Here is a 13,165-nt window from a genome sequence, read left to right on the forward strand (position 1 = left end):
TGATTCAGTCCCTTGGGGAGTTTGGATGTGTCTATGAAGCCTGTATGACTTCGCCTTGGTCAAGTTATGCTGACTTCCCCAGTATTGTATACTGTCTTACCCTTCACCAAAGTTACCAGTTATCTATCAGAATGTGTGGATCATTTTGGGGAATATGCTATCTTAACAATATTAAATCTTGTGAACTATTAACAGTCCATGTCTTTCCATTTAGATAGGTCTTTAATTCCTTTCAAAAAGTGTTTGTAGCTTTCATTGCACAAGTCTAGTGCTTCCTTTGTTAAACCTATTCCCAAGTATTCTTTTTGATGCTGTAGTAAATGGAGTTGTGTCCTTAGTTCATTACTAGTTATAAAAATATATAACATACATAGAATTCATGGCTACATGATCCTTCTCTTAGCCAGCATCATCTGACACTGAGCAACACTGAACAACACCCAGATAATAACACCATTATCTTTGGGGAAGATATGGGTCAGATATCAGCATTGGGAAACTGCTAAATTTTTAGGGAGGTGGCGAATAAAGAAATATATAAAGAGTGGATATATAAGTGGCCAATTAGGGTTACAATTAAGAGTATTGGCTCAGATTAGATATGGAGAAAATCCACTATTGGCTATTGGTTCCATGTAGTGGGGTGCCCCAATGGAGGCCAGCAGGGTTGGGTGGTACATGAAAGGAGAAGGAACTTGTGCCATGTGGTTAGAAGTTATGTGAGACTGGAGCTCAGGTTTTAAGAGGAGTCTTTAAAAATCAATACCAAGCTTGTTTTTCATTTATTGAGCCCTTAACTTGTGGTAGAAACTTAGCCCTTACAAGGTGTGGAAAAGACAAAGTGATGAGTGTTCCTGTGTATCTGGGTGGCAGGGGCACAGGCATGTGAGCAGTGTCCCTGGTGGCCTTCCTTATTAGGCTGTGTGGCTGGGGCACAGGATGTGTCTGGTGGCCTCCCTCACGAGGCTGTGACTTTCTCTTTGGCCAGTGTTTGTCCAGCATGATGCTGCTCAACTCTATCTCATAGTGTGGAACCTGATTAAGGACCAAATCACCGATGTGGACTTGGTAAGAGCCCTGAACCAGAGAACTCAGAAGTTTAAGATGCTGCGCATTTAACTCATTCAGCTAACATTTATGTCGTGTGTAGGGAGGTTTAAAAGAGGCCGTCCATATCAAATGCTTATCATAGTTCCATAATATTGTTACTGTGATGATTTTGCACCTGTATGGGTAGGGCAGAGATCATAGTGGCTGCGATGTCAGGAGCCTGTGTGGTGGCTCCAGCTTCCAGAAGCTGGCTGAACCTGTTTTGTGGCTGTGGTAGCTGCCTTAACCCTCCGCACCTCCCTCTTGCAGGTGGAGAGGCTGCAGGCCTTGTATACTATCCAGATGAAAGAGACCTTGGTTTGCCTTGACTGTTCCATGGAGAGTAGCAGAAACAGTAAAATGCTAACCCTTCCTCTTTCTCTTTTTGATATAGACTCAAAGCCTCTGAAAAAACTGGTAAGAGTTTTCTCTTGGTGAATTTGCATTCCCATGCAACCCAATGTGACCAATGCCCCCTTGCTTCTTTTAACCACCCACTGCTTTTAAAAAGGCTCTTGGGTGGCACAAACAGTTTGCACTCGACAACTAACCTAAAGGTTGGCAGTTCACACCCACCCAGCAGTGCCGAGGAAGAAAGGCCTGACGATCTGCTTCAGTAAAATTACAGTCGAGAAGACCCTATGGAGCAGTTCTACTCTGTAACACGTGGGGTTGCCATGAGTTGGAATTGACTGGACAGCAGTGGGTTTGGTTTGGGGGTTTTTTTGGCTTAAAAAAGAAAAAATCACTGTTTCATTTGCATGGCTCTGGCCAAGCTCTTCTTTGATTTGGGGTGGGGGGAATATATATATATTTTTTTTTTTTTCTCCCTCTTGCCTTCCCTTTCCTCACACTGCTTCCTTAACAAGTGCCCCCTGATGTTTTTCCACCTCTAATCAGTAAGAACTTTTTGAGATCCTGCCAAACTGGGCCAGACGTTAAGGGGGAAGTGGAGAGAACCAGAAGAAAAGCTTTAATCCCCATTCACAAGGGTGGGGGCTGTACTCTAGAAGGGAAATACCAACTCTATTTTTTTCCTTTTTTTCCTGGGCCAGGAGGATGCCCTGCAGTGTTTCTTCCAGCCCAAGGAGTTATCAGCCCAAAGCAAGTGCTTCTGTCAGAACTGTGGGAAGAAGACCTGTGGGAAACAGGTACTCACTCCCTTAAACCAGATACTTCCCTAGTCTGGGGCTGCCCTGTGGACTTCTCAGTCCTTGGAGTCTGACATCTGGCTTCTATAGCTTTACAGAGTCCCGAGGGCACCTCCTGATGGCTGAGGGAGAGAATAGGGGCAGGCTAGAACCTGGGATCCTGGGGCTTCCAAGTTCAAGAACTGTGGTCATGGTTGCTCAGATCAAATGACTGAAATGGACAGTACACCATGCCTTTTAAGAACAAGTAGAGAAGATCTGAGACCAATACTAGTAAACCAGTGGCCGTTGAGTCGAGCTTGACTCATGGTGACCCATGTGTGTCAGAGTAGAACTGTGCTCCACAGAGTTTTCAGTGGCTGATTTTGGGGATGTATATTGCCAGGACTTCCTTCCAAGGTACCTCTGGATAGACTGGAGCCTCCAACCTTTTGGTTAGCAGCCGAACACGTTTGCATCACCTAGGGACTTCCAAGAGCAATGGGCAGTTTTTTGTTTTTTTCCTTTAGGGTTAAATTACCTCCCTCAGATCCCAGGGTAGGAGGCCCTGTGCAGACCCCTGGGGCTGCACACGCCTTATGTGGGAGACTGCAATGACATAAAAGCCAGTCATCGCATCGTCCTTGGAGGAGTCCCACCGAGTCACCAAATGGTGCCCTTGGTCTGCATTTTATCAGCCAGCTCCCCTCCTTTTGGGAAGAAGAGCATACCACCGGCCCTGGTATGTCTCTGAACTTATCTACTTCAAGTGCCTTCAGACTTCACCTCCACAGTGATTTTGCTTTCCAGGTCTTGAAGCTGAACCATTTGCCCCAGACCTTGACAATCCATCTGTTACGGTTCTCTATCAGAAACTCGAAGACAGAAAAGATCTGCCATTCACTGTGTTTCCCCCAAAGCTTGGACTTCAGTCAGGTTGTTCCGATTGAGCAAGACCTCTGCAATGCTGAGGACCGGGTGAGATGCTCCCAACCTTCCTTCTATCCTCCATCTCAGCAGACATGATGTCGTCTCAATTCTGCCTCCTCTGGAAGTCACTGCTCATCAGAGATCCACCTTAGGTGTCTCCTTGCTGTCTTCCCCTCATTTCAGAAATAAGGCTCCCTGCTGGCCATACAGAAACAGAGAGAGGAAAACTCATCCACTCTTGGCGTGATTCATAGAAGCATATTCATAAAGTCAGCAAACCTGATTTTTGAAGAAATATTTTAAATGATGAAAACCTGCGTGTGCTGAATAACTATGATGGGTTGTTATCACCAAACTACTATCACCAGCATTTGCTGCCTATAGTTGCCTTTCTTTTCTTTTAAGATTCAAAAGATTTTCTTATAAGTATTGGGTTTGCACTCATGCCTCACAGCACTGAGGCACCCATAATTCAGTACCTTCCTTCTGTGATCACGTGTGCAGTGCTTACAGATACACAGGTAAACACAACATTTTGGGTTCTAAGTGGAGTGCCAACCAAAATTTCATATTAAAATAGCCTGTGCCCACTCTGGGAATAATAAGAAAGTAGCCAGTTCATTGGGCCAGGTTCAATCAGAGTGAAGATGAATTAACTTGTCCTGAGCTGGTAACTTATTAGAAGACACTGAGAAAAAATTACTTAAGTATCTTTTCTCCATAGGTTTGAAAAGCTACATTTAGAGAATTCTGTGTTCCCGTATGTCTGTGGGTCTGTTTTTGGAATGTCTGTTCTGCGTCATTGGTTTGTTTGATGACTTCCTAGTCTATACGCGTTGTCTAGGCCTTTCTCTTGAGCTCCAAACCAGTCTACCCACCCCTCTTACTGAATATTACCACATAGATTTTACAGTCCCCAAATGAATACATTATTTTCATTCTCAAACTATTCCTCCTGCCAGCTCTATTCCATATTTAACTTTGTAGTATCACCATCTTCTTAATTTCTAAGCCAGAAATCTGGGATTTACCCTTAACTTCTCCTATTCTCACCGCCACATCAATCAGTTATAAGGTACCTTTAGTTATTTCTACCTAATTTTGCACAAATCCGTCCCCTCCTTTCAGATTCCCTTCTAACTTTCTCAGTATAGCACAGGTGTTAAGAGCCTGGGTTATGAAGCCTGACAGGCCTGGGTTTAAATCCTGCCTCTTTTGCTTCTAAGCTCTGACCGTGGGTAAATTACCTTACCTCCCTGAGCTCAGATTCTGCCTCTATAAAATAGGATTTATTATAGCACCTACCCCATAGGGTTGTTGTAGTAAATGAAATAATTCATGTGAAGAATTTAGTCAAGTGCATAGTAAATGCTAACCGTTAGGTTATGATTCATATGTTAGTAATTATTATCATTATAATGACTACTTCTGATTGTGATTATTCAGGCTATCACCATTTCTTCCTTGTACCATGTGGTACCTTAATTTATCTGGCTTCTGGCTCACCTCAACTTCCTACCCTCTCCTCAAGCCACATTATTTAAGTGTGTTTCTAAAACACAAATCTGATGATGTTACTTCCTCACTTAAAACCTTCTCCTATGGCTCCCCAACACTCAGAGGACAAAGTTCTAATTTCTCATTTGGCCATTGTAGCCTCATCTCTTGGGACGTCTCAGCACCTTCCCTGCCTCCCATTCTCTCGATACGCTCTGCTCTATTAGCTGCTGAGTCTTTGCAAATTCTAGATCGACATTCAAGGATACTCCCTCCTCATAACTGGTTTGTCAGTTTTGTTTATCCTGCAGGATCAATTCCAGCATGTCTTCTCTGGGGAGGCTTCCTCTGTTTCTCAGGCCTTCCTCAGCTAGTTGCTCCTTTGACATTTTTTGTAGTGGGGAGGGGCAGGTATTGAGTCTTCCTGAAATAATCTGTAAATACATCTGATATAAAACCAAGGTTTTGAACTGGTTCTTCCCTGTTCAGTCATGGCTGATGAAGCAACACTGAACAGACCAAGATTTATAAAATGTGGGTATGCCAGAACAATGATAGGATCAAGAAAAATTACTGGTTGACGCCCTGTGCACATTGCTTAGCAGCCAAATCTCTTGACCAGCAGAGCCAGAAACAATGGTGCCCAGCTGAAAGATGGTGGCCAGCCTTGCTGCTTTGAGTGTGTGTCGCTCTCCACAAGCCTAGCAATAATCTAATCTCCCGTATCAGGCTCCTGAAAGGGCTCACTACACCTCTTCTGAGTCTCCCATTCCAGGGTTTTGACCCATAGTTTTTCACCTTCGAAGTACATCCACATTTTACAAATTCAGGTCTGTTTTGATTCAACTGCGTTGGTCTTGACTGAACTGAAAAGAACTGGTTCGAAGCCCTGTGTAAAACATGGTATTATAATTCAGCTTTATAGATTTGCCCTTTAATTATCTGTGAGTTTATTGAGGTCAGGTACTTTCCAAGCACCAGTGTCTGGCATACAGTAGAGATTGATTAAATGCGTGATGAAATAATGTCTCCTCATTCTAGGCTGGAGCCCTGATGGCTCAGTGGTTAAAATCTTGGCTGCTAACCAGAAGGTTGGCAGTTAAAATTCACCAGCTGCTCCTTGGAAACCCTTTGGGGTAGTTCTACTCTGCCCTGTAGGGTCACCATAAGTCAGAACCCACTCAACAGCAACAGGTTTGGTTTTATTCTAGGCTAGGGTGAGAAAAGGAAGTGTGATGGGTGAATCATTTTGTTCCTTGTTTCCTTTCAGCCTGAAGGCCAGTATGAACTCTTTGCTGTGATTGCCCATGTGGGAATGGCTGACTTTGGTCATTACTGTGCCTATATCCGGAATTCAGTGGATGGGAAATGGTTTTGCTTCAACGATTCCAGTGTCTGTTTGGTGAGAAACATCCATCCAAATCTACATCTTGCCCTGGTTTAGCCACCTCTAATAAATTCTGAGAGTCTCTGGATGGTATAAAAGGTTATCGCGCTTGGCTGCTAACCCAAAAGTTGGAGTTTTGAGTCCATCCAGAAGTGTGATTACCCAGAGGTCAGAGTTGACTCTATGCCAACTGGTTTATGGTTTAATAAACTCTGAGCCCAGGACTGGGTGGGTCCTTGAGGTCAAGATACATTGTCATCTTGTTCTTTGTGTGTTGGGGCCTGTTGTGGGGCTTAAAATCCTATTTTGTATAGCTCTGTCGGAGTTCACTTACCTCAGTGTCTGGGTTTTTCGTGCCATAAGCTCAGTGCCCTTCATGCTCTGTGGGAAACTTCCGGAAAGCAAGAAGAGTTAGAAGTATGGAAGTTAGAACTGTAGGCTGAGCACAACCAAGTTTAAACAGAGAGACAAGGGTAATAAAATGGACCTCATATACATGGCATTTTATCACTAGATGGGGAGTCCCTAGGTAGGTTTGTCTGGAGGAATGAAGGAGGACAAATGGTAGCACCCTGTACTCTCTGGATAGATGTTGGCTGGCTGCTTGACTTCATCTATTTATGTACTTTCAGGTATCCTGGGACGACATCCGCTGTACGTATGGGAATCGTAACTACCGCTGGTAAGAGAAGTATTTAGGTGGTGGAAAGCTGCTGAGCTCACACAGGGTTGCTGGAGACAGATGAAACTCTCCTGAGTTCAGCTATCACTTATACGCTGATGACTCCCCAGTGACTAACTGTTCAGCCTCATCTTTCAGCATCCATCCCACTCCACCATGCTTTTCTTACAATTTAGACTACAGCACAAGTAGCTCCCCAAATATCATATATTCTTTTACTTTGCACATGCAGTTCCTGGCCTGAATTGCCCTCTCCTAACTTACCATCCAGGCAGACTCCTACTCATGCTTCCATACCTCTGCTCATGGCCTTTTCCTACTCTGTAAAGCTTTCAGTGACTCACCCAGGCAGAGTTGTAGGGACTGCTTGTATGGGTTCAGTGCATTTTGAACATACCCTCCTTTTTAACAAGGATCCTACTGTATTATAATTGTTTGCTTATAGAAATTTATTTCACATTAGACCATGAGCTATTTGATGTGCAGACCAAACCCAACCAAACCCATTGCCATCAGGTCAATTTCAGCTCATAGCAGCCCTATAGAACAGAGTAGAACTGCCTCATAGAGTTTCCAAGGCTGTAATCTTTACAGAAGCAGCCTGCCATATCTTTCTCCTGTAGAATGGCTGGTGGGTTCAAACTGCCAACCCTTTGGTTAGCAGCTGAGTGCTTTAACCACTGTACCACCAAATCTCCTTTTGGAAGCAAGAATCACTCTTTTCAACTTTCTATTCCCTTTGTGTGGTACAGTGGTTTACATTTAATAAGTACTATTTATATATATTAAAATCAGTAGCTACAGAGGGGATGGGAGCAATGGTGGTTCAATGGTAGAGTTACTGCCTTCCACATGGGAGACCTGGGTTTGATTCTTAGTTAATGCACCTCATGTGTAGCCACCACCCACCTGTCACTGGAGCTTGTGTGTTGCTATGATGCTGAACAGGTTTTATAGGGAGCTTCTAGACCAAGACAGACTAGGAAGGAAGGCCTGGCCATCTACTCCTGAAAATCAGCCAGTGAAAACCCAATGGGTCACAATGGTCCAGTCTACAACCAGTCATGGGGATGGTGCAGAACCTGGCAGTTTTTTGTCTCATTGTGCGTGTAGTCACCGTGAGTGAGGGGCAACCCCATGGCAGCTAACAAGAACAGAGGGGAATCTGGAGAGAAAAAAGCTGTATGGTGTTAAAGCAAAGAAGATTTTTTAAGTTTCTCTGGTTGAATTTCTGGGGTAGGGGTGATTATATACCAAAGGGTATATTTGAGATAATTTTCAGTTGCAGAAGTAGGCCTGATAATTTGCAAATAATGAATTAGGTTAAGTTTGTGTTTGGAATCCTCTTCTGACCTTCCACTTTTTTTTCTTTAGATTCATATTTTATTATTTTTTATTGTACTTTAGGTGAAAGTTTACAGAGCAAATTAGTTTCTCATTAAACAGTTAATACACATATTGTTTTGTGACATTGGTTAACAACCCCACATGTCAACACTGCCCTTCTCAACCTTTGGTTCCCCATTATCAGCTTCTCTCTCCCCTCCTGCCTTCTAGTCCTTGCCCTTGGGCTGCTGTGCCCCTTTAGTCTTGCTTTGTTTTATGGGCCTGTCTAATCTTTGGCTGAAATGTGAACTTCAGTACTGAGTTAAAAGGGTGTCTGGAGGGCATACTCTGAGGGTTTCTCCAGTCTGTGTCAGACCAGTAAGCCTGGTCTTTTTTTATGTTAAAATTTTGTTCCACATTTTTCTCCAGCTCTGCCCAAGACCCTCCACTGTGATCCCTGTCAGAGCAAATCCCTGGCACCATCTAGATGTGCTGAACTGAGTCTGTGGTAGTTGTGGTCCATTGTTCCTTTGGACTAATTTTTGCCTTGCGTCTTTGGTTTTCTTCATTCTCCCATATAACCTTCCACTTTTCATCTTTCTCTTCCCTTTCTTCCAAGCATCTCCCTTAGATGCCCAGTCTTTGTCACTTTCTGGTTGTTGGTTATTCCCCCATGATTTAGATCAGTGGTTGGCGAGCCTTCTCCACAGAGGGCCAGAGAGCAAATATTTTGGGCTACTCTCTTCTCCCCTTGGACCACAATAGCAGCCATAGGCAGTATGTAAACTGATGAGCATGGCTTTGTTCCAATACAATTTTTTTTTACAAAAACAGGTGGCAGTCCAGATTTGGCTCATGGGCCCATGGTTTGTCAACCCATGAGTTAGATGTTAAATAATAGCAGCTTAAGGGTTATTGTCTCAGGTTACTCTCTGAGGTGATATATAGATGAAGACTTGACCCAACAACCCAGAAGTTTGCTGATGCTTGTCCTATCATGAATTGATGCATCCTTTGACTCTAAATGTTTTATTTCTGCTATTGCTGATGTATATTTTTCTTTATAGGAACGAAACTGCATATATTCTGGTTTATATGAAGTTGGAGTCCTAATGGGTGTACTCTAAACCTTCACAGACAAACCATCATTTTCCTTTACTATCTCTGGATCTGCTGACTCTTCTAAGAAATTTTGCAATGAGGAAAAATAAAGATTTCAAACTGTATCATTAAACTTTATTTATAATCTAGGGTGGCTATCCAAATATGTAACAATGAAACGGTACAGTTCCTAATTGGAATGGATACTCCTACCCTGGCTGGAGGAGGGTCCTGGGTGCTCCTTGCTGTTCAAGGTATTAACCCCTTAGTTGGGAAATTGTGGAAGTCCGGGTGCTCCCAGGTGAGGAGAGACCAGGTCAGCAGTGGTAGTGGAAGGCATTCGGATGGCAAGGGGCAGTGGTTGTGAAGTTATTTCCAGGGGCAGTAGTGGTATGGCCATCCTGGTGTGTACTGGCTGAATATCAGTCCCGTTTATAATGTTCTATCTTTAGAACCTATATTAATTTCTTAAAACTCAATTGCTGTGATATTGTTATTCATTTATTTAACAAGTGTTTATTGATCACTCACTCTCCATATGACTGTGCCAGATAATGATGAATAAAGTTCTTTCCTTCAAAAGACGTTTTCAGTTTAATTGGGGTAATAAAATACTGAGGGTTTGTGCTATCAGAGTTCAAAGAAAGTGAAATCACTTTTATTGGGGTGGGGTATGGGAGAAGCTTTGGGCTGGAAAGAGGGTTGGGGGGAGAACAATCTATGGGAAGAGCAAATGCAAAAGCATGACTGAAAAAGGCAAGGGTCAAGGTTCAGAGATCATCCACAGTCTGGCTTTCACTGGTGTAGGGAAGCCAGTGGTAAGGGATATAAATGGTAGGCTCAGATTGTGGAGGGCCTTGAACTGGGTTAAGAAGATTGCATCTAATTTGATAGGCAGTGAGGAACCATTGAAGAGGTTTGAAAGGAGAGAAGCATTTAGCTGATCTCCTGGGGGCTGGCAATATGGATTAGATAAAGATGGTAGTGGGAATGGAAACATTTCCAGTTAATAGAGCCTTTATGGAGGAAGAATAGATGGGGAGCGTGAGAGAAGACGAATCCAAAGAGACTCCAGAAACAATCTAGGAGTTAAACAGGGCAGATGTCATCCCATTTTACAGATGAAAAGATTAAGACATTCAGATGTTTAATGACTTAAGATTTCGTACTTGGTAAGTGGCAGACCAGAAAATTCCAAAATAAAGTGTGGGTAATTTCTCTATTATTTTATCTTCATTTGCTGAAAAAAAAAAAATGTGTCATACAAGAATATATTCTCATTGTAAAACATTCAAACAATACAGAAATACATAGAGTTCCCTCTTTAGAGCTAGTCATTGTTAAAAAACTGTGTATCTTTCTAGGCCTTTTTCTATGCACTTGTATTCATATATAATGCAGATAAAAATAATTTTAACACATAAAGTATACTGTACAAATTATTCTTCTCATTGCTGTTTTTCACTTAATGTCTTAGAAAATTTTCCAAGTCTATACATATAGGTGCACAGTATTCTTTTAAATTGCTGCACTTAATTCCATAGATATACCGTAATTTATCTGTTGCTATCTTGGTAAAAATTTAGGACAGTTCCATTTTTTCACTATTGTAAAAAATTCAGAGTGAGCACTCAGAGCTATTTTTATGCACGTGTGTAAATGTTTCTGTAGGTAACGAGAAGTGAAATTATTGGGTCAAAAGGTGTTTGTGTTAAATGAACAATTTCTTTTAGAAGGATCAGCACAAAGCTGGTTCCTGTGATGTGGAGGTTAAAGATGCCCCAAATGCCCGACTTTTCCAGACTTATGTACCACTTCATCATCTCTAACATTAAGTACTCCTCCTCCCCTCAGTACTCTCCCTCCTGTTTTTAGGTTCTATAATTCACTGCAAGTCTCACAGAACTCATGAATTGTCAAGAAAATGGCTCTTGAGATTGTGGAGGCTAGCAAGTCCCAAATATGTGGGTAAGGTGTCAGGCTAGAGGCTTTTCCTGACTGTGTAGTTGCAGGAGCTGACTTTCCCAAATTGGAAGGTCAGATGACAGGCTGCTGGCTCACCAGGCTGTGGAAGCTGGCAAATCAGGTCAGACGATGGGCTAGTGGCTCATGAACTGGGGGCCAGATGATGATGAGCCAGATTCAGGGTCCAGAGCAAGAGAGGGAACTTTGCCAGAGCACTCATATATATATTGGGTGCAGACCATACCCTCAAGGAAACTCTCCCTACTTGAGCAAGGCAGTGCAAGGGTGTGACTTGAATAAGGGTGGTGACTGGGGTAAGGGTGGTAACTTGTCACACCCTCTAGCAAGGTGGTGACTCAAGATACATCCCACCCTTATGCTGCCTCGTTAACAGAAAACTCAAATGGAACCAGAACCACAGGCATAGAGGCTAGAATTTACAACATATCACAAAACAGGATAATTACATCAGACCACAAAATGGAAGATAACTACATCATTACATAACTGCCAAAGTACATCATTACATAATGGCCAAATCACTGAAAATCATGGCCCAGCCAAGTTGACACATAAACTTCATCACAGGCTCCCCACACCATATTTGCCTTAGCAGCAAACTTTCCAATCCTCTTGATGGGCCATAAGCACCTGATTTGCATAGTCCCACCCTATCACTGTGTAGGAATTACAAAACTGTGCCTAGAAGGGCCATATTAAGTAATTCACTGCACCGCAGGCCATCACCTGGCTCTTCTAGCCATTGGCTCTTTCATACCGGAAGGATTAACTTCCCCCTCCCAATCACCTTACCAGTCCAAAACAGTTATTAACAGTCCTTCAGTAAGGCAAAAGAGTTCTCAGGGTGAAGTTACTTAGGTACCAGCCCTTCAGGTCTGCTACAGGTATCCACCTGATCTCATTAGGTTCTCCAAACGTCTGGGCTTCACCCTTTCTGGCCCCTCATAAAATTTAGCTGAGAGATTATTCCTTTGCTCTGAGTCTCTTTCGAGGTATCAACAAAATGTTAGATTTCCCCTGCTGCATAACCCATTTATTCATTCCTTTTCCTTCAGCTGTTATTTCTCCTTCCTTCCATTTGTCATTTATTTTTACCCAAACTTTCCCACCTTGGAAAGGGACATCAGGTTAAGCTGCTGTGCCAGTCCAGATTGTTGATAGCAAGACCAGTCAAGTAAGTGCTTCCGCCTCACTCCATTACCATTCATGTTGGGTAGGGTTACATAGGTACAATACTAGCAGGCTATCTCAACCAGTAGGCAATATGGCAGTATTCACTGTCAACTACAATTTTTCCAGATAGGGGAAGGTACAATCCATCCTACCAGGCCCTTGTGAATTCTGGGGTATATTTAGAGTCTCTTGCCTAATAATCACCCCTGCTTCCAGCACCCACAGCTGCATCCCTGTTCCTGAGACTGCATCATCTGACAGGAAAAAAAGCAATTTCAGATGATGTGGGGGGAAAACTGTAAAGTGTTACCAGCATCCTCCCCCACCCGCTCTTGCCCAGATCCCCCATTAACAACAGTTGTCTGTCCAGTGCTGATGCTCATTTTGCCTCCCTCATGATGAGTGTGAGCACACACTCATGAAGGCATGTAAGCCAGTCCTTCGTGTCTTTATCTCCCCCCATGTGAGAAAAAAATGTTTCAGCTGCCCATTCCAATTCTCCATCAAACCATTAATCAAGGGTGGTATGCAATATGGTATGTCCATTTAATATGATGTTTCTTGGCTCATTGCTGCACCCTGTAGGCTGTAAAGTGTGTCCCTTGGTCTGATGAAATATAACTTGGTGGCCCAAATTGGTACAGAATCTTTCGTTCCAATCCCTTAATGGTGTTTTTGACATTAGCATCCGTCATGGGATATGCAAAGCCAAGTCCAGAGTAAGTATATATTCCTGTGAGGACCCATTCATAGCCACCTGGTGCCACGGACATCATTGGTCCAATATAATCAACTTCCTAGCTGTGTGCAGGGTTTTCCCGCTTCTGAATCTACGCTATAGCCATATGCAACCTCTGTCTTTCT

At 43.0% G+C, this 13,165-nt stretch overlaps 1 protein-coding gene across 5 annotated transcripts in view; it reads left to right on the forward strand.

Annotated features, from left to right (window-relative positions):
• The window catches only part of USP18 (ubiquitin specific peptidase 18), a 32,295-nt gene extending 22,550 nt beyond the window's left edge, over positions 1-9,745 (forward strand). For 3 of the 5 annotated variants that reach the window (XM_023548966.2, XM_003410752.4, XM_064284813.1), the window contains 7 exons: positions 989-1,068; positions 1,360-1,506; positions 2,145-2,240; positions 3,030-3,197; positions 5,917-6,048; positions 6,666-6,715; positions 9,109-9,741. In XM_023548966.2, the coding sequence (XP_023404734.1) occupies positions 989-1,068; positions 1,360-1,506; positions 2,145-2,240; positions 3,030-3,197; positions 5,917-6,048; positions 6,666-6,715; positions 9,109-9,154 (719 nt within the window). In that variant the 3' untranslated portion in view covers positions 9,155-9,741. Of the gene's footprint in view, positions 1-988; positions 1,069-1,359; positions 1,507-2,144; positions 2,241-3,029; positions 3,198-5,916; positions 6,049-6,665; positions 6,716-9,108 lie in introns of all 5 variants that reach the window. The other 2 variants (XM_064284814.1, XM_064284815.1) reach the window with 2 other exon arrangements.
• Positions 9,746-13,165: the final 3,420 nt, after the last annotated feature.

Source organism: Loxodonta africana, chromosome 4, assembly GCF_030014295.1.
Source record: "Loxodonta africana isolate mLoxAfr1 chromosome 4, mLoxAfr1.hap2, whole genome shotgun sequence".
Lineage (NCBI taxonomy): Eukaryota > Metazoa > Chordata > Mammalia > Proboscidea > Elephantidae > Loxodonta > Loxodonta africana.